Source organism: Oryzias latipes, chromosome 5 (assembly GCF_053564925.1).
Source record: "Oryzias latipes strain Hd-rR chromosome 5, Olatipes_Hd-rR_3.1".
Lineage (NCBI taxonomy): Eukaryota > Metazoa > Chordata > Actinopteri > Beloniformes > Adrianichthyidae > Oryzias > Oryzias latipes.
Window position 1 is genome coordinate 4522028 of NC_136241.1, and position 22339 is coordinate 4544366.

Below are 22339 nucleotides of genomic sequence, written 5' to 3' on the forward strand. Positions count from 1 at the left end.
GAAATTACCATATCAATGGTGAGCAATTAACATCACCCAGTGAGGGCCCTTGGTCACGACCCTCAACGCTACTGCCTCCCAAGCGCGGTTCAGCTGCAGCTCACGGCTCCCCCCGGGGATGGGTCAAATTTGGAGAACGATTTCCCCATTGTGGGATAAATAAAGTATCAATTATTTATTATTATTATTTATAATGTACCAAAAATGGTTTAATGAAAGAAAAAAAATCTGAAGATGCTTTGAGTTGCATTGCTATCATTTAGAAGCTAAAGTTAAGACAATCAACCTTAAATTTAACTCACTGATTGTTTTGACACCATAACCCTCCATGTTTGTTTTGGGGCCAAAGGAAAAAACGAAATAAGCGATTTTTGCAGCAGGAGTGGAGCTAAAACCGGGACAGACTGAATGATTTCATGCTTTTTAAAAGAAGTAAATCTGGAATCTAATTCCAAACAGCCAGTGTTTTCCATGTGTTGTAATTTGAATCTATCTGTTGTAAATCAAAGTATTGTTCACATCCGTGTTTTTGAATGACTTACCAGGTGAGTTGGTTTGTGTTTATTTGCATAATTATGATTTAATGGAAACAGTGAAATTGTGTTTTTACTCGATACATTTTTGCACCTTTGTGTGATGGAAACACAGACTGTTTTCCACTTTCGCTGTAAACGCTCAATAATGCGACTCGGGAGAATTAGGATTTTACGCTTTTAAAAGAGTTGCAAAAAAAGAAGTTAAAGGTGTTCACAGATGGCATGGATGAAGTCTTCTGCCATTGGCTACCCAAAATCTGTCAATCAAATGCCTCAGATTCAGGTCTGACGTCAGTTTGATGTCAGACCCACATGCTTTTATTGAAGCATCGGATTGGTCAGTTAATTACTTGAATAACTTGTGATAAAGAAAATATATACATATATAAAAAAAAGAATTAGGCTTAGAAAGAAGATATTAAGAAAAAGATATTAGAGCAGGGGTCTCAAACGCAATTTACCTGGGGGCCGCTGGAGGCAGAGTCTGGGTGAGGCAGGGCCGCATCAGGTTTTCCACAAAAAAGCTTCTTTTTTTTTTATTCCAATCTTCTTAAATCTCTTTATTTTTTAACACAAAATAAATAAATAAATTAAGAATCAATTAAAAAATACATAAAGAATTTAAGAATCAATAAAAAAATAAATTAATCACTAATAAATAAATAAAATAAATCCATGAAAATAATAATAATAATTTGATTTCTCTTAGCGACTATATGTGGTTTCTTCAATCTTCTACCTCTGCTGCTTTCAGATTCAAATGTCTGTATTAACAGTTCTTTAACCTTTAACCTTTTTTTTGAACATGAATTGTCCTGAACATGAATGCAACATTGAAGAACATGAACTGTTTTTCTGAACATGGCTTCTCTTGCTGCTAGAGACCTGGCAGCACCTCCTTCCACATTGCCGAGCCACATTTGGCTTGATGGAGGAAGCAGTTGAGTCCCTCAGTATTGCTTGTAGATGATCATCACTAAGTCTGGACCTGTACTTGGACTTATTAAAGTTCAAGGTGGAGAAGAGCTTTTCACACAAGCATATGCTCCCAAAAAGGCACGTGGTCCGCTCAAACATTCGGGAAAGCTCAGGGAAACTGGAGGTCAATTCTCTTAAAAATTGCCCAAGCTTTTGAAATCTGCAAATCTGTGATCAAATTCCTTCTGTAGCTTCAAAATGACATCAACATACTTCTCACCACTGAATGGTTTGCCTGCATCCGCAAGTGCCTTGCATGCTGGGAAATGGCAAAGGTTTGTCTGAGAGAGCTGGGCTTTCCATAACACTAGCTTTGTGGAGAATGCTCTCACGTTGTCATAGGCAGCATTGGTAAGTTGCCCCTGGCCTTGTAACTTCTTGTTGAGTACATTAAGCTCATGTGTGATATCCACAAGAAAGTCCATGAGCCATTTGGGATCACTTAACACAGGAACGGCCACTCCATCCTTCTCTATGAAGGCTCTCACTTCTCTCAACTCAAAAAGTCTTTCCAATACATTTCCCCTGCTGGGCCAACGTACCTCGGTGAAGTAGAGCACAACAACAGACATCACATTGTCAAACTTCAGGCATTTGCAGCTGATGGATAATGCAGTGCAGCGCAATGGCCTCCTCCACACCAGTCCTCCCTGTCATTGATGGTGCTCCATTGGTTTTTATCTCAACAAGCCTGTTCCATAGCCATTTGTTGTCACTGTCGCATTGACGTTTCATTCAAGCAATTAGCCGGCGGACAATGACGCTGAAGTTGGCTTCCGATTCGCGAGGGCACTAGAGGAACGTTTCGCTGCATTTTTCGCACTAAGATCACCTAAAACCGGGTCCTGTTCAAAAACCGCTGGACCTTGACTGCTCAAACCTGGATTAAATTATAATTTAAAGAACACATTAAACACAGTTTCTGATTTGTAAAACCTTCCTCTGAGTCCACCTCAGACCAGGGGCCTCATTTATAAAACTTTGCGTAGGATTTGCGTCAGAAGTGGCGTACGGATGAAACATAGGACGTGCGTACGCACAGAAATATTCGGATTTATTAAACCGTGCGCACGCACATCCTACGCATCTTTCCCTTTATAAATCACAACCGATTCTAAATGCAGCGCAGCTTTAGCGGTTACATGACACGCCCATAGTTGCCCATAAATAGTCCGTGAAACGCCCACAAATTAATATTCATGGCTTATTAAATCATGGCAAACACAGAGAGGAAATCAAAAAAACGTAACTTCACTCAATGTGAAGTAGAAGTTATCGTTGGCGAGGTGGAAAAGAGGAGAAAAGTGTTGTTTGGAGGGCACAGTGTGGGCATTACTAATGCCAAAAAGGCACGTGAGTGGCAAACGGTGGCAGACGCTGTAAATGCTGTAGCTTCACAACCTCGGACGTGGCCGAAATAAAAAAGAAATGAAAGAAATGATCGGACATCAAAGTCGAGGCAAAAAAACGTCTAACGCTATATCGGCAGAGTGTGTCCGCCACGTGGGAGGGTGGGGTGGGGGGGACCGGAGCTGACCCCTCTTGATGAGAAACTGGCCGCTATTATTGGGGAATCCCTATTAAGTCCCCCTTATCGGCGTCCTCCTCCGCCTCAGTCCCCTGACTGAGACGGAGGAGGACGCCGACGCGCCAGGGTCAGGGTGACACAGGTAAGAGAAATAATTCAAATGAATGCAGTCAAGTCACATGTATGCAGGCTACACAATTACAGATTATTAATATAGAACAATTTTATTTTAGTTGCTGGGTGTTCCAGCGGGGCCAGTGGTTACGATGCTGCAGCTGAGCAGCCGTCTGGCCCCAGCGTCTCCACGGCACGCGGCTCTCAACCCTCCAGCAGTGGGCGCGTCCTCACCGATGCAGTCCTTGAAATGCAGAGGGAAGTCAGTAGTTCAATCAGAGAGGTGGCCAAGGAGTTGGGCGAAATCAAGATTGCCCTGACTGAAATAAACTGCACGATGAGGGAATTCTTAAATAAATAATATTTTCCACACCTCTTTTTCTTTATAAGTGACGCATCACTTCCAAACGCTGGCGCACAGCAGCAGCAAATGGCTCAAATGCGTGGGGATGGGGTTCAGGGTCGGGGCCAACACAGCAATCAGCGCCAGGGGGTAGAGGCACGTTTTTAAGCTGTGCCACATTGTGTAGCACAACACATGCCGGCACGATTTGGCACACACTGTCACTTTCACGTGTTTCTTCCATCTGCCGACGGTGTCGCCGTTTCTCATTTCACCCGTTTTTGTGCGTACGCCTGGGTCAGAGCTTGCGTGAAGGACCGCACATTTTCCCGTCAAGTTTGCTTTTTATAAATCTCAACTATTGCGTAGAGAGTGGCGTACGCCTTCTTTTGTGCGTACGTTTTTAAGCTGTGCCACATTGTGTAGCACAACACATGCCGGCACGATTTGGCACACACTGTCACTTTCACGTGTTTCTTCCATCTGCCGACGGTGTCGCCGTTTCTCATTTCACCCGTTTTTGTTTCACCCGTTTTTGTTTCACTCTCATTTCACCCGTTTTTGTGCGTACGTTTATAAATGAGGCCCCAGGGGCCTCATTTATAAACGTTGCGTACGTTGCAACGTTTGCGTACGTTGCAACTCCTTGACCACCTCTCTGATTGAACTACTGACTTCCCTCTGCATTTCAAGGACTGCATCGGTGAGGAAACGTCCACTGCTGGAGGGTTGAGAGCCGCGTGCCGTGGAGACGCTGGGGCCAGACGGCTGCTCAGCTGCAGCATCGTAACCACTGGCCCCGCTGGAACACCCAGCAACTAAAATAAAATTGTTCTATATTAATAATCTGTAATTGTGTAGCCTGCATACATGTGACTTGACTGCATTCATTTGAATTATTTCTCTTACCTGTGTCACCCTGACCCTGGCGCGTCGGCGTCCTCCTCCGTCTCAGTCAGGGGACTGAGGCGGAGGAGGACGCCGATAAGGGGGACTTAATAGGGATTCCCCAATAATAGCGGCCAGTTTCTCATCAAGAGGGGTCAGCTCCGGTCCCCCCCACCCCACCCTCCCACGTGGCGGACACACTCTGCCGATATAGCGTTAGACGTTTTTTTGCCTCGACTTTGATGTCCGATCATTTCTTTCATTTCTTTTTTATTTCGGCCACGTCCGAGGTTGTGAAGCTACAGCATTTACAGCGTCTGCCACCGTTTGCCACTCACGTGCCTTTTTGGCATTAGTAATGCCCACACTGTGCCCTCCAAACAACACTTTTCTCCTCTTTTCCACCTCGCCAACGATAACTTCTACTTCACATTGAGTGAAGTTACGTTTTTTTGATTTCCTCTCTGTGTTTGCCATGATTTAATAAGCCATGAATATTAATTTGTGGGCGTTTCACGGACTATTTATGGGCAACTATGGGCGTGTCATGTAACCGCAAAAGCTGCGCTGCATTTAGAATCGGTTGTGATTTATAAAGGGAAAGATGCGTAGGATGTGCGTGCGCACGGTTTAATAAATCCGAATATTTCTGTGCGTACGCACGTCCTATGTTTCATCCGTACGCCACTTCTGACGCAAATCCTACGCAAAGTTTTATAAATGAGGCCCCAGGTCCTGTTCCTGAAATTATGGGGGAAATATTATTTTTAATTCCTTAACATTTTTCTATTTTTATTGGATACTGCATGCGCCCCAGACTTAAGCTTTGTTTTTTTGTTTAGTTTTTTCTTGGTTTGTTTTCTGATTTACTTTAAAGTTCCTGTTTTGGTGTTTTGCTTTAAGTTGTCCTTCCCTTGTCTCTATTATCCTTATATTGCATAAAATGATACTATTTCACACAGCAGTTTTTGAACAGGACCTGGTCTGAGGTGGACTCTATTTCACATTTTCACAAATCAGAGGAAGGTTTTGCAACCCAAAATGTTGAAAGAGCCATTTTGGACAAAAAAAACCCAAAAATGTCTGGAATCGCAAAACATCAAAAGCCCTATTTAAGCCTTATAATAAAGGCAACACATGCAATATGTACCTATATTAGCTATATTAGCCTACTATCAAAATGACCAAGTTGCTACAAATACATAATGTGCATTAACGATTAAATGTTTATTTGACCTGCAGTGCATTCTGCGGGGAACGACGCGTCACGTGACTGCTCTGTTGTGGAAGTTTAACTTCATTATAATATCAATGAATTATGTTTCATTGCTTTGATAAAATTAAAGAAATGTAATAAAGAAAACTGATTTTTTATGTCATTTTTATTTTGAGGATTCGAAAAATAAACGCGAAACGCCTTGAAACCACAACAAACAAACAGTTTCTAAATTTTCTAATTTAACTTTCATTTCATCTCTTAGAAAAAACAGCCGCAGCTTACTGCTTTTCCGGCCACAATTATCACAAAAATGCACGTGAGATTGCGGGCGGGGGGGGGCGGGGGGGGGGGGGGGGCTGTCGATCAATACAGACCATGAATTTCTTTTTTTTTTTTTTTTTTGGATGCTGGTGTGCCGCGGGATTTTTGTCAAGGTTAAAGTGTGCCGTGGCTCAAAAAAGGTTGAAAAACACTGCTCTAGCCCAGCCAGTTGATTGACAGCTCAACTTATTTGAAAGATTGGCGTTTCGTCCGCTGTAAGTGGTGCACTTGCCGGGCGTTACAATATTTATTCTACACATTCTTACAGCATTGGAAAACGTTAAGAATGTTTGTGTCTTGTTTTTCCTCCTACAGAAACCATATCAAAACAAAAAATATATTTCTCTCCCCCAGCTTTTTACATTTTCAAACACTTTTGAAAATGCTCTAGGGAGCCACTAGGGCAGCGCTAAAGAGCTGCATGCGGCTCCTGAGCCGTGGGGTGCCGACCCGATTTAGACTAACAGCTGCATGCACATACACCAATAAACATCATGGAAATCTTCACATCCATTCCAGTCATCAGTGAGGATTAAACTTTAGGATCCAACTTCAAAGGAAAATATTGACAACTGCTGCTGTTTGCATGAATGATTTTTAGCTCAATAGAAGTGATATATTGTGGTGTGTGTTTTTCAGCCTGCTGTGGGCCATAGCTAACAATCAGTGCTTATTTTAAACGAAAAACTAGTTTATCGCTGTGACATCTCATCCAAACAGTGTTGTTACCAAACTGCACTGTGGGAATCTCACAGCCTCTATTCATGTTCTCTCACTGACCTTTCAATCTGATTTGTTGAAGGTCGGAATGCTCTTCATCTTAAACTTTACCAGCTATTTCAGCCTTTTGGATGAGAAGTGGCACGTTTTCTACTTTAAAAACCAAGTGCAGATGACAACTTTCAAACCTACTGCTGCGATGGAATCAACCTGGATGACTGAGAGTCTTCACAGACATATCTTCATCTTAAACTTTAAAATTCTAACCCTAAACCTAATCTGCTGATTATATCAGTGCAGTTTGGAAAATGTCACGATTCTAAGGCTCTCATTAATGGTTCATCATCTTTGTATTTTAACTTTGTAAACAAAAAATGTGAGAGACAGGAATGAATCACACTTACTGTTTTAAAGGAGCTGTAGACTAACAATGGGTTCACTTTGTTTTGGTTCAGTTTCTCTTAAATATTCTAAAACAAAATGAGATTTTAAAGTGTGGTCTTTGCATTCTCCCAAAACCTTAAGATAGATTTTTCTCCTTTCTTTGCATTATGAAGCATGAATGAGCCAAAGCAGAAAAACTACAGAGCTTGTTTTTGTGTTTGTTGTGCTTTAGTCGGGTTGCAGATGTAGTTTTTCTGACGTGTGCAGTGTTTCTTCAAAAAATGGAAAAAAGAACTTAATGTACTGAAATAACAGAAGACGAAGACAACACCGCAAGACACGACACAAGAAGAATACAGCAACAACCAAATGAAAGCAGAAAACGACTTTATATGAAATCAATCCAGAAACAGCAAGTACCTGTGAGGGTTAGAATTGAGACCAGGTGTTAATAAAATTCTTTAAAGCAAGAAAACACAAACACAGTAACTGATAGAAAAGACAGAGTTAACCCGAAAGAACCACAAAACAAGTGGACCACAAACTCCATTATCTTAAAAAAGAAAAAAAGGAGAGCAGCAAATAAAAACAGTTTAAAAGTGCTTCACTTAGTGTCCCTGAAAAGAATCACTTTAAAGTCCCACTCCAACGATCGTTTGATCTATTGTCTTTTAATATTGATTATGCTGTCCTTAGTTAAAATCCCAAAATCTTTGTCGTTTTCTAGGACATAGTTTCAAGGAAACAGATCACCTCTGAATTGGGGGCGTGACTGCCCCCACTCCCCATCATCCATGGTTTTACACATTCCCCTGCTAGCTTACAGCCCCTCACACCTCTAACCAAGCAATACTGGTGCAACAAAAATGGCAAAAAATATCAGGGTCATCAAGTCTGACAGTTTAGATCCAAGCTCCCTGTTCACTCCGCCCTGGAATAGAGAGTGAAGGGGGGGGGGGGGGGAGGGGGGAGTTGCTCTGAGTCCCGCCCACAACTCAGAGGTGAATTTGGAATAAACTCCTGCTGCTCTGCAGAAACAATGTTAAAACAAATGAAACTGTTTTTTTTTTAAATTTTTGGGTAAAACTGCATGATCATAATTAAAGGACCTAATTCATAGAAGAGTATCATCTTTTTTGCCCTGTAGCTTTTTTCCTGAGACTCCAGTGCTCCAGCTTTATTAACAGTTCTTTGGAGTGATTGGCTCTAAAACAAAAAAACCCAAGAAGATTCAGTCCTCTGATACTAAGGTAACCTGCATCACACGGTTAGTTGTGCTGCAAGATTTATTTCTCCACATGCAGGAAGTCATTTAAATAACTGATCAGTTGCTTCACAGGAATGAGACTGAGAAGAGGTTTTTGGGACTAACTTTTAAGATCTGCTTGTCTCCGCAGAGAATGGTACCTGAATGGAAACTACCTGGTCATCATCGTTTCTATAGCGGTCATATTACCTCTGGCTCTCATGAAACAACTGGGTGAGTGTGTTTTTATGTACCTCCAACAGCAGGATGCCATTTCTGTCTTTCTTCCAGAGGTAGTGGTCACAGCGGCAGGAATGAGTTGGTATGAACAGCAGTGGCAGAGCTGGAACATTTTATATAGAGGGGAGGGGGGCTCCAGACTTTGGGAGGGTGGCACATGAGAGCAACAGATTGGAAGGTCATTACAAATGAAAGTTCCAAAAATATGTCTATCAGACTGTTTTATTTATTTAATAATTCTTTAAAGGGCCTGATGGAGTCACCGAAAAAGTCATGTGCCCAAGGCTGAGTACCTGATTGGTTGACGCGTCACCAAAGTTCAAATATTTGAACTCTGGAGGCATCACGCCTTACGCCCAAATCACCGCGAGACAATCACATCCCACTGTTGCAGGACTGCACAGATCGCATCTGTGCATTGACTTAACGTTGACTTAAAGTTTACTTAACGCACCATAAATGTTTGTCAATAATGATACCAATATTGTTTAAAAGATTCCCATAGCTCCGCCCCTGATGAACAGTTAAAAAAGTTTAACCCGTCCCAAAACAGGTGCCTAAAAGTTGATTTTTCTTTCTTTAACCTCACTAATGTGTTGACCTCAAATGTTCTGCGACCTTAATGATAAATCACTTGCAGAAGCGAAATGTAGCCTCAGTAAAAACTAGCTCAAACCAGGAGAAAAGAATGAGCATGATTAGAAGATTGTGCCGTCTTTATGCAGAGAGTGTTGGAAGGAACACACTAAAGAGCTCAGCTCTAAAGAGAGTCAACAAAAGGATCCGAGCAGACAGCTCTAGACGATGACCCCGAAGCCAAGCAGACTGGTGAGACTGTTCATGCTAACAGGCATAAAACCAGGAAGAGAATCACTTTGAGAGGCTGAACTGATGGGATGCTGAAAAACCAGTTAACAGCAGTGAGAAATAGGGACCCTGTTTGCTCCCACTGCCATTTAACTGATAAAACACAGGTGCAGGGCAATGAGAGTCAGGCATGAACCAGAGACCTTGTTCACATGTGTGAGGGGACAAATGGAGTTTTTTTCCCCCCATCATTCACTTGCAAATCCAACTTTTGGTCCCTGAAAAGTGGTCTCTGCCAGTATGAAGAAAGGTGAAGTAAAGCTCAATATTGTGATGGGCACAGGGTCACCAGGGTTCCAGCTCATCTGGGGAATTCAAAGTGGGAACCTTTCTCTGAGTGTGGTGACACTGCTAACCACCACGACTCCTCAGGAATGCTGTGCTTGAAGTTGGACATTTTATGAATTGCTGTGTTTGAATTCTTTTTCTCTGCTTGTCAAAAGTAGTCCTTCATGCAGCAGACGGCTTAAACCAGGAAGTCTTTCTGGAGGTTAGGGAATATTAAATACTTGCTGGTGGACAAGGACACAACATGCAAGGACATCTCAGTGATGCATGGCATTGTTGACCCTTCAAACCAAATCTGACATGTTAGTCTGCTTTATTCTTTGATTTAATGTCAGTTCAATCCAAGCTCTGCATGTTTCAGTATAAGCTTGGAGCTGTAAAATACAATTAAAAAGGGAAAAAATGCAGGTTGAAAATTAGAAAAGCAGACACGTTGGTTGGCCTTTGGAAAAAAGTCTGTCTCCCGCTGCGGCAGAAAGAGCAGCCGACTCACTAGAGGCTGTGCGACTAACCACCGCCCCGTCTTTCGATCTCATTACATGGTATATCTTTGTTGAGAAAATATAAACTGACTTAAAAATACTGAAGTGATATCCACATGTTGAGACACAATGCTAATTGAGAGTCTATATTTCAGGATATCTGGGATACACCAGTGGCTTTTCCCTCAGCTGCATGGTTTTCTTTCTTGTTTCTGTAAGTATCACTTATATGTAAGTGACACATGTGTTCCTTACTGTCTGCCATCTGTTTGCCAACAGCATATTTGGATGCACTGGGACCTTCCACCATCTCTTTAGTATTCCTCACTCTCTCCTGTTTGCCATGGAGCGATGCAGTTCAAAGCTGAGCTGGATCTCTTTTTCTGACCTAGTTTTTGCTACGTAATCCACTTGTCGCTCTCTCTCACTTTTTTTTGTCTGGCTCTACACGTGACACATTTTCTGCCCGTCTGCATATAAACCGTCTCACTGCCATTGTTTTGGTGTAACGCCTCTCATCTCTCCACCGGACAGGTCATCTACAAGAAGTTCAATATCCCCTGTCCCTTTGTGGACTTTGCATTTAACAGCACCGCCAGTGAGATGAACGTGAGTGCCATTGACTCTGGCGGGGAGATCGACCCCTCCTGTATTCCCAAGATGGCAAACCTCAACTCCCAAGTAGGTTCACGCATGTCGCTTACAGTTAATCTGCAAGTCAGCCTGCACTGCTATTTCCACTGACAGCCTCCCACTTATGTTGTAGTCATCACTCAGCATGTTGGCAGTGTGCCCCCCCCCCTACAACCCGAGCATGAGAATCTTGGTTTGACTCACTGAAGAGCAGATCAGACACTTTATCAAGCTAAAGAGCTCTGTGATGAGTCTGTGGATCAAAGATGAGTGTAAAAGTGACCTTGACCCCCAAGTTGCAGAGCTGTGCATTTAAATTGGTCTTGTATGGAGACAAATAATCATTGGTGACCTTTTCCATGAAGCCCCCTGTTTTCTGAATTCAACTGGATTCACCTGGACCAATGGATTTTAGCAGAAATGTGTGTGTTTCTGACCCTTACTCGTGTTTCCAGGTCTTTGAAGAATCCTGTCTGGCTTGAATCCCTTCAAGTTGTACTTTTCTTACTAGGCCAATAGAAGCAATCTTGGCTGCTCAACAGCTTTACAAGCAAGGCATTCTTAAATAGTCTAAATCTGGTCTGCTGCCAGGTCCTAGTTAATCACAGTGAAACAATTAGCCCTCTGTGATGTGCCCGAGGGAGTAATGGGCAGTATAGCGCGAGGTTGGTGGTAGGACGTCTGGGATGGCGCTGCTGTATCTATGGTGACCTGTTGGGGTTCATTTTCAGACGGCCTACACCATCCCCATCCTGGCGTTCGCCTTTGTGTGCCACCCTGAGGTCCTGCCCATCTACACAGAGTTGCGCAAGTATGTTTTAATGATGGAAAACCTGTGCTAGCTCTTGCTTTGGAAACCAAATCACCTGCAGAAAACAGAAGGAAGAGTTCGGGTCTGCTTACGCTTGGCTGATCACACCCGGTCACTCGCACGGCTTTCACTTTTGATTAATTTCTGCATGTGGTAGCATGTTGTTAACTCAAACGTATTGAGTAGCTCTGAGCCACTGATGCTTAAGATTCATTTTGACTCTGAATCTTGGTTTAACCTGTGAATAAAGCAGAAGTTGACGGACTGTTTGTAGGAACTTTGCTGTGACCCTGATCTTCTGTTTGTGAGCTTCTAACATCAAAAACATTATGCTCTGATTTCAGTCCCAATAAGAAAAAGATGCAGCATGTGGCCAACATCTCCATTGCGGTCATGTACATCATGTACTTCCTGGCTGCTCTTTTTGGATACTTGACATTCTATGGTGAGGCCTGTTCTCCTGCTATTACTGATAGGATAGCCTTCATTGTGTATCGCTTTCTGTGCTCACGTGTCTTGTTTTGGTTCTTGTAAGTCATGCTTTTTTAGTCAGAAAGCTGCGGATTCCATGGCTTACCTGTTTACTATATGATGGTACAGTAAGCCCTTGTTTTTCGTGGGGGTTACGTTCCAAAAAGAACCCGTGATAGGGAAAATCTGTGAAGTAGAAACCTCTATTTTTTTTTTTATTATTATACAATTAAATCCTTTATTATACATTGAAAAGAAAGAGCAAACCATTTTACAGGCTCCAGCGTTTTTTTCACAAATAAACAGTACCAATAAAAGTACTTTAGAAACTTTTTTTCAACAAATAACTGTACTGTACTGTCAAATAATAATTTTAATCATCAATGTGAACAGAAGGCTTCAAATCGCGGAGATTAGCCCCGCCCTCCGCGACCCGAGTTTTGGATTAAACGGGAGAAAATTTAAAATGATTATGAAAAAAATACAAAGTACAGACGGACAAATATTGACTCTTGAAACTTAAAAATCTGTGCAATCGAAGCAATTTTTACTGGGGAGAAATTCTCTCTCTTCTGTGCTTGAACCAAGGTTAAATAATACGTTCCCACAAAATAATTAATTGTTTCCAATGAAATGATAATTCACGTGATAAGTCATTCATAAACACGGATGGCTTGCTGCTTCCCCATGTAATATTCTGATATACATTTATCCTGTTGTATTTGAATGCACACCAGTTACAGTGACACGTTGATTGGTCGAGATGCATTATGGGATATGTGTGATGCATGATCGGATACGTCCGAAGCATGTGGCCTTCCGGTGTAAAGTGACTGCCAACGAGTGTGTTAATAAAAGACAAGTTACCTAGGCACGTTCTGAATTATATTATTGCTGTTCAACCCTAAAGTACAACACCCCATACCGCAGCGGCTCTCCGTCTGCCGGCTTGACAAGCAGACAAGCTGCGTGGGCGAGCTATGCCCGGCCGGGAAAAGCTCCCTCCGCGGCCGGCCGGAGCTCGTTTGCTCATCATGCCGGCATCTGGGAAGCTGGCTGGCCGGCACACAGAGAGCCGCTGTGGTATGGTGAAGCAGCAAGCTCGGGCATCCTAAATCTTATGATATTTTTCTTATTTGCATTGGGACAAGAACAAATAGATCCACTAGTTTGATTCTTGTTTTGATTTTTCCCCCCTTAAATTCATGTGTGTCACAGAGACACGGATGTAGCGGCTTTTGCGGCGAGACGGCGAGCGTACCGGGATGTGAATGAACCCAGATATGGAGACGTGATTACTGATGCGTTTGAGGAGCTTTTTAAAATAAATAAATCCGATCTCTAGACATCCTCCGTGTCTTCCATGCACATTAGTTATACACGGACAAAAATTTGAAGGTATCTGTTGTAAATGCAAGTATTGCTCACATCCGTGTTTATGAATGACTTATCCTGTGAATTATTATTTCGTGGGAACTCATTTTTCTTTTTTTACTCATGACAGGTCACTGGCTCCGTGCAAAAGAATTTTTTGAGTACACAAAATTTTTAAAGTTTTACGCTCAAACAGTGAGTGTTGCGCTTGTAATAATGGCACAACAATCACTGCATAGCGCAGTGGTCCACATCCCCGGGCCACGGACCGGCACCGGTCCGTTGGCCACATGGTATTGGGCCGCAGACAGAAAAAAAGTGCGTTAACTTTGATTATTTCCATTTTCTTCATTTACTGATTGTAAAGGAAGTTTTATTTTGGAAAACTACCGGATTTTGTTCACCACAACCGTCCGTCTTGAGGCGTTGCTAAGCTAAAATCCCAAAGCTAAAAAGCAAATAGACAACAAACAAATATACGTATTTGGAAAGTTTTTTTGGGGAGAAAAGAGTCAGTGAAGAAACCGAAGAAGAAGAGCTTTCGAAAAATAAAGCTGCTATCTACATACAAAACCTACAGTTTTCCTCTAAATAAAAATTTATCGAGACATTTGTTCTTACCAGAAGTCGCTGCCTGATACGCGGCGACTGTTTCTCGAATGTTTCACACACGCAGATAATAAAGATGCAGATACAGTGGATTCACATTTATCATTATATTTAGAATATACCATCTTTACAATGCTTGTATCATTTTATTTGACTTTATTTATCCTCAACATCTTAAAAGTCGGCCACGGCTAAAGCTAGCATTCGGTTGTTAGCATCCACTTTGACGTCTTCATCTTCATCACAAAGTCTAAGTTTAAACCAGCCTCAAACATTTGACAGAGAATGCAGATTCAATCCAATAAAGTTACCGACCTGCTGAAGATGTTTCTGTTCTGAGGAAACTTGTAAAAGAGACATTAAGAGTGAATTAGGCAGGCAGCTGTTAAAAAAACCTTTTTGCTCTGAAAGATGATCTGGGACTGGGTTGAGTTCTCAATGTTATGATGGAAACAAAAAAAAACCATGTAATGTCGCTTTTATTGAATTTTTAAAAATCAGAAACAACTTCCACAAAATAACAATTTTCCTTCACAGAATGAATCCTTGTCATCTGTAAAAAAAAATCTATTCATCTTTTCTGATTTTTTTTTTAGCTTTATTTCTTGTAGTAGCATTTTAATGTTAAAAATAGGTTTTTATAGAAACTGGAAGCAAACACATATTAGACGCCAACTTTGGCCCCGTTTGGACCGGTCCCTGATAATTTTGTCTGACATTAAACTGGTCAGCGGCCTAAAAACGTTGGGGACTACTGTCATAGCTAACATGCACTAGTAAACATTAGAAAAAGAAGAAGCCCCTCCCTGCTTGTCCAGTGTGAAGATCATAGGCTATACTTGGTTGAAAATTTGGCATTTTGCGTGTTCTTGAACACTGTTCACTTTGAGGAAAATATAAGCTAAAAGTGAGATAAGAAAAATAAGGCCGTAATAATTCACCCATCACAGCCTCTCTCATTGTGAAAGATGGCAGAAAAGTAGGGATACAGAATAGAACGCATAAGCATAAACCAAAATGTTAAATAAATTGTTAAATAAATTCTGTAACATAACACGTCTATTTTGATGGCTGATTGTCTTCTAAACAAACATTAAGGATGTGTGTCCTAAGAGAGAAATGTCATTAAAAGATCTTGAAAGTTGTAAAGACTGCAGTTTTTCCTTACATATTTGCTGTTTGTGTCATTACATAACTAATAGTCAGTTTGACTGTGCTCAAACATTGAAAAGCAATAATTATATTAGGGCCAACAAGCCTTTTTAGGAAAGTAGCACAGAATTTTGAGGGTAAGAGACATAAGTCGTAAGGTCAACAGGGTAGTTCTGAAAATCCCTTTTTTTAACCTCAGAGAGTACACCAACATGACTGAGGTGAAGCCTGCAAATCTGCATCCAGAAACACATCAGTGTCCTCTAGTGGCATAATTGTGAATACAAATGAGTTGGATTCTTGAGAAGCATGTTGTTAAAAATTAGATTTTTTTATTACTACCCTTTTTTTCTTTTTCTAAAAGTTTCTGTCATTTCTGTATTGATGGTTTCCAGGTGAAGTGGAGGCGGAGCTGCTTCACACCTACAGCCGCATTGACCCCTATGACAATCTGATTCTCTGCGTACGTGTGGCTGTGCTCACTGCAGTTACACTAACAGTACCGATCGTGCTCTTCCCAGTAAGTTCAACACTTTATCAATGACAAACATTTTCAGGAACGCAATTAACTATTCATTGTACTTTTGATTGTAATCAGGTACGGAGAGCGATCCAGCAGATGATGTTTCCCAACAAAACCTTCAACTGGCCTCGCCACATCGCCATCGCCTTCAGTCTTCTCACGTTCATCAACCTTTTAGTTATTTTTGCTCCCAACATCCTGGGCATTTTTGGGGTCATTGGTGAGACAAAAACAGCAAAGTCACTACATCCAACATCAACACTAACACTAACACAAACTAGACAATTAAAACATGTGGATGATTGGAGGAGTGACTGCAGATGGACGGATGGCTAATGTAGTCGGCTTGTAGGGAAACAGACACCAAGAAACTCTTGGTGTTTCAAAAAAACTGTCCAAATCAACATGAACTCATGTATTTAATGCATTTAGGAATAATCACCAGGTTGTCTTATATACAGGCGACTAGTGGCGGATTGAGCAGTTTGGGGGCCCCAGGCGAATAAGAACAGGGGGCCCTCTGCAGCAGTTGTATTGTTATTATTTTTAAAACCCTTACCTATTGGATAACACGTCAAATAACTTCCTTACTGGTTCACTTCAGACTACGTCAATGACAGGAATCCAAATGTTTTGAAATGAATTTAAAAACTGAAATCCAATTTAAATGCTACAGACATGTATTTTATATTATCTACATGATTTTTACTTGGAAAAATATAAAATTTATTAGATGCACTGATTTGTTAATCCCTCACTTCCTAGAATAAATAAATGTCCATTTTCTGTCTTTTCTTTAGTTTGTCAGGTTTTACTAAAGAGGACAAAAGAAACATTTGATTCTGTTCTAGTTTTTCCCCATTTTATCTGTCTTCCAGCACTTCTGTAAGTTTGGCAACAAATGTCTTGCTTTCTCTTTGCCTTTTCGTCTTTTCTCAGCCCTTCGGATCACTCTACTTCATTTGCCCACTTTATGCTTGACAGCCCTGATGCTGTCAAGCAGTATAAGCTGGGGTCTGTTACCATAATGGGCAGCCCGGCTTTGTTTACCGGTCGGTTTTGTAGCAATGACGTCTGTCCTGGGTGGGTTGTTGGCCCTCTGCAGGATAGTCGGATAGTGGGGCTGCCTGCCACCTTAAAGCGTTCCGACAAGCTGCGGGTCTATGTTTGTCTGAAACCTCGCCAGGTGACTGACCCCCCATGGGTGACCTTACCAGGAGCGAGCTCCAGACGATGTCGTTCCCTGGGTGATCGGTTTACACAAACCTCCTTGTCACGACAAGGCCAGACCCATGAGGAGGCTAGATGCTGATAAATAAAATCTAGTATTTAAAATTTCTATAAGAGAGACTTCTTTTAATGCAAAAACATTCATGAGAGATTGTACAGTGGTGTAGTGGTTAACACTCTCACCTCACAGTAAGAAGGCCGTGGTTCAAATCCCAGCTGGGTCCTTTCTGTGTGGAGTTTGCATGTTCTCCTCATGCATGTGTGAGTTTTCTCTGGGCACTCCGGTTTCCTCCCACAAAGCAAAAAACGTGCTTCCCAGGTTAAGCGGTAACCCTGAAAGTGTCTGGAGGTGTGTCGTGGTTAGTGTTGGTGTGGCCCAGCAACGGCCTGACCAACTGTCCTGTGTGTACCCTGCCCAACACTTAACAGTAGCTGGGTGGGCTTCTGTGACTCCAAATAGGAAAACAGCAGGATTAGAAGATGTGAACACATAAACACTGCCAGAACTGGCTTATCTTTCTTAAAAAAAAACAACAACAACTATAGGTTGGGTAAAGATATTTAGGAAAAAACAGAAGAACAACGCTGCAAACAATCTGCTTTTGTGGAAATAAATATTTGCAATGGTTTACAAAAAACCAAAAGTTGTAAACAGGAAGGATTTTAAAAACAAACAAACCGTTTTATCACAATTTCGTGTCTTCGATGTACTTTTCAGGTGCCACATCTGCCCCCTGTCTCATCTTTATATTTCCTGCCATCTTCTACATCCGCATTGTACCCAAAGAAGAGGAGCCCCTGCGGTCTGTTCCCAAAATCCTGGTGAGCAGTGTTTCACTAAACCACAAATCCATTTTTATAAATGAATACGCCGAATTTGAAGAACCTTATTTTTTGAAATTCATTGCAACATGAATAATAATAAGAACAGAAGATTTACTTACAATGGGTGAAGAAAAGTAAAGTACAGAACAGACCAAAGGTTTGGACCCACCTTCTCATTCAAATGAATGGGAAGGTGGGTCCAAACCTTACTGTACTGTATCAACACCCAATAAACAGAATAAATAAAACAGAATAGAACAGAAGAAAATGTGTCTGCACTGGATTTCCAGCAAAGGACACTGGAAGCTCCTTGGCTTGTTGCTGACATTTGGTCACTGCTAACATGCATGTTATTGTGCAATCACCACTTTAATGTGGGCTAAGTAGAAAATGGTAACACAAATATATTTACTTTATTTTTAAGTGAGGAAAGTTCTGCAAAAATATTTTGCAAATGTGTTATGCACTTTTTTTGAGAATTAACATGTTTATGAAATGAAAATACATTGTTGTAGATCTAAGTCTTTCTTTTTTTCAATTGGTCAAAATGTGGTTTGTTTGTTTTTCATTTTATTTAAAAAATGATTGTCAGTGACTTTTACACTACTGACAAATCCACACTTCAATTTTTGTTTGTGTTTTTTGCTGACTAGTTGCAGAAAAATGCATCAAATGTCTGTCTCCTTTTCCTCCCAGGCTGCCTGTTTTGCCGGGATCGGCTTCTTGTTTATGATCATGAGTCTCAGCTTCATCATCATGGACTGGACCTCTGGCACCAGTAAAGCCAGCAGTGGTCATTAAGCACCTTGAATTCTCTGTTCAGGTTTCCTACTTCAGACTTTGATTTGTGTTGTAATGTTTTTGTTTCCATTCATCCATGCCCCGCCTCTGTCTCATTAGAGAACATCGGCCTCGGAGACTGAAACTCCTTGAGGCTCCATCCTGTCGTGTGATGTAATTTCAGATCGGGGCTAGTAAAGTTTCTTGGAATGCCTGTTGGGAGTTCAGTCAGAGGCCAGTTGTGTTGGGATTGATGGTGACAGTCTAAGGTTGTGCCTTGTGATCTAAAACCCAAAAGCAACAATGTAGAAACCTTGAATCCCGCTCTGTGGTAAACATTTGGCTCCTGTCACTGTCCGTGCTGCCCTGTCCTTTTAACCAATGAATGAAATGTCTTCATTTGTGTCCTCTTGAACTTCTTTGTCCTGTCGTTGGACTTTGTTGAAATGTCTGCCTACCTACCTTATCCCACTCCGTTTAGCTGCTGAAGAACGTGCTTCTAAACGTTACTGTGCAGGTGTGAAGACATGCAGCTGGAGAAGTTTAGCAGTTTAGGCGCAAAGACTTATTTGCTTTATGGCTTCGAGTTTGATTCGAGACGGATGTTTGTCGATAAATCTACAGCCCTTCAATTGTTTGGAAGATTTAAAGTTAACCTTTTTTCGGTTGTTCACTTTTTAGGTGTTATTCCACTATTTTGTGCTGCTACTGAGTGTTTTCTATCTTGGAGGTTTCAACACTCCCACCTCTCGTTAAGCAGGGTATAAAACCTATGAGCACATTTTTAATAAGACGTAGTCTTCAAAAACAGCAGAGCTCATGCAGTACAAGCTAACTCCAACTTCATGCTCACTGTACTAATACATATTCGAGAATCTAGGAGCCACGTTTCACTTTATGGGAAGCCTAATCCAGGCGCGAGTGACAGAAACGTAGAGAAATGGTACTGAAAAGCGTGAAGCAGAAGAAAGTCTCTGATCGGTGTTTTTTTAGTACTGAGGTGTGGTTTTATGAGGCATTTCTTTTCCTTTTTCTTTTTTCCTCCAGCAGCGTGACAGAAAACCAAAACATGTAAAAAGCAACAACAACAGGGTGACTTCTCGAGGTGGTTGGTATCAGTGCGTTGGTTGTGAATATTTCTACCTGGAGCACAAGTTTAAATCCTAATAATACTGACATGGATATGAAATGTAAATCAGCTTTTGAGTGGTTAGCATTAGCACTTTTTCCTTTGACAAGCACAACATGTGTGTTATTGAGGTAACAAACGTATTCGATAGACCCGACAAGGGCACACCCTCAAATAGAAGTAGACTTTTAACTGATTACACAACTGATTTAGAAAAGTATTGCTGGTTTTCAAACATGCCCTTAGCAAAAAGTAGTCTGTTCAAGTGTTCTACAAGTTTACTTAGTTTACTCTAAAATTGAGGAAGTATACTTATTTACATTTTATATACTATCTATATATTGTAAAACTGAAGTGTTCCAATTTAGTCTGAGGAAGTATTCAGTTAGTATACTTCCTACACAACACACAGATGGTCTACCACAGCATACTTGCTATACTCAAGTATACTTTATAAAATAAACTTCAAGTGTACTTCTTTTTGCTAAGGGTGACTGGAAATATTCCTCTAAAATGAGCTTTCCTGGGAGTTTTTGTGATCATCAGTATGCAACTCTGGCCTCCTTAAATACAGTGACTAATTTATTGGATGTAATGTTGGAACTTTTACGTGTGTGTGATGCCTATGAAAACACAAATAAAACCTAAAACTATGTTGTGTTGAGCTACAGTATTTTTATACGTTTGTGTTGTTTAACCCACACTTGTACTGCATTTGGATGTGTAGCTGTAGTGTTGGTCATCTGTCGTTGATAGATTAATTAAAACCTGGATGTTGAAAATTATTTGGCTCAGTTGCAAGAAGATACTTATGATTTGTTATGTTTGTCTTTTACACTCTGTAGCTGATCTGTGATAAAGGTCTTTGCACGTCCGTCTTCCTTGCAGATACCTGTTAACCTGGAGTTGTTATTTGTGAGCTGGTGTACTGGATTGCATTTGATTCGTTTTTAAATGATAAATTCTGTTCCATCAGACGACTGCAAGTAATCTGTTGCTGCCCGTCTGTCTCAAATCCTTTCTGTTCATTACATTTTTAGGTTTTGTTGTCTTTGCGCGTCTCTGTGAGGAGTAATCATCTGAATCAGCCACTGAAGAGGGACTCTGTGTTTTGGCTTTGTTTAGTGGTTACGTTTATCTTTGCACATCCTGTTTCCAGGCTAAACTGCTAGCTCTATTTCTGTCATTTGCTACACAGAATATCTAAAGTTGCACACACAACAAAATATCATTAAAAGCAAAATAAACAAAACAGAAGAGCACACGGAGGTGAACTGTGTTTGGTGGCTGATGCAGAATGATCTCCAAGGTCCCGTTTTATTTATACCTCTGTTTTAGCCTCCCTCTTTATTTCATTGCTGAAAATGTGTATCCTTGAAAAAGTAACATAAAATATTGATATTGGCCAGTATTTATATATAATGTATATAAACGTATACCCTTTATATTCTATATTCATATCTAGTTTGAATAATGTAAATAGCAAATCAACATATAGTTAAATGAGCATATAAGTGTAACAACTTTCAAAGTGCTTTTAAACCTTGTTGTCCTTTAATTCATGTCTATTTTCTTGTACCTCTATATATTTTAATATTTGCTGGCATTTATTGTGCTGTAACCAGTATTGCAATAAAGATAATGAGGTAACAAGCTACGTTGTCTAGTACTATTTTCACTCGTACATCTGTTGTAGCTGCAATGTGGACTACTGAGGCTGCTGCATGTCATGCACAGCTCTCCATGGGCTGATGAAAGCATCAGTTTTAGATTATGTCCACAAGGGTGCGCTATGAGGCTGTTTAAGCCTGAGCTGCAGGAGCAGCAGCCTGATGAAAATCATGCACTGAACTCCACAAAAAAATGAAAAGATTTACAGTGGATCGGTGCAAACATTTTTAAAACTGTGTTTTTGAGCTAATAATAACAGTAAAAAGGCTTGGCTGTGTCTTTTCACAAGATTGGTGAGATGAACAAGTGTTGGTAATTAGTTAACATTAAAAACGTCATCATTTGATGACTTGAAAATATACGGCTACTGTTGTTACTTCCAAACTCCAGAATAACAGATCCCCTGCTTAAGATATTCAAAACTAATTCCTTGTTTTTTTAATATTACTGTCCCAGAATTGTGGGGAGCCGGTTTAGCTCGTGCTGGTTTGCAGCGCCTTCCGTCCGTGAAACCAGGGTTCAAATACGGGCTGCTCCCTGTTCCCTTCTCTACCTCTGTGCCGGTCCCAAGCCCGGTTGTTTTAAGAGGGTTGCGTCAGGAAGGGCATCCGGCGTAAAACATTGCCAAGTTTACCTTGCGACTCGTTGGCTGTGGCGACCCCTGATGGGAGAAGCCAAAAGGGAAACAACACTGTCCCGGAATTGTAATGTTACATGACTTTTATTTGACATGAAGTCAGGTTCTTTGTAATAGCTGCAATGGTAGAACAAAAAATGTGTAGTGGGGCATTTTACTTTTAGATGAACGTCATTTATTAAAGATCACTAATATCGTTGTTTTTTTATTTTTTTTTGTAAAGCTAAACAGGAAAAACATTTGGAAGAGCAGCCCCCCCCCCCTTGTTTTAAACAGTATATTCTTAAAATTAAAATATAGGTTATTTACTTAACAATAAGTAGAAAACAGAGCAAACAAA

The 22339-nt window shown here is 40.9% G+C and overlaps 1 protein-coding gene across 3 annotated transcripts in view; it reads left to right on the top strand.

The window, feature by feature from the left end:
- Positions 1-21348, top strand: part of LOC101169686 (sodium-coupled neutral amino acid transporter 3) — a 74839-nt gene extending 53491 nt beyond the window's left edge. For all 3 annotated transcript variants that reach the window (XM_023954726.2, XM_023954727.2, XM_078946869.1), the window contains 9 exons: positions 8429-8511; positions 10310-10368; positions 10689-10835; positions 11519-11598; positions 11943-12043; positions 15600-15724; positions 15803-15947; positions 17676-17779; positions 18479-21348. In XM_023954726.2, the coding sequence (XP_023810494.1) occupies positions 8429-8511; positions 10310-10368; positions 10689-10835; positions 11519-11598; positions 11943-12043; positions 15600-15724; positions 15803-15947; positions 17676-17779; positions 18479-18583 (949 nt within the window). In that variant the 3' untranslated portion in view covers positions 18584-21348. The remainder of the gene's footprint in view (positions 1-8428; positions 8512-10309; positions 10369-10688; positions 10836-11518; positions 11599-11942; positions 12044-15599; positions 15725-15802; positions 15948-17675; positions 17780-18478) is intronic.
- The last annotated feature ends 991 nt before the right edge of the window (positions 21349-22339 follow it).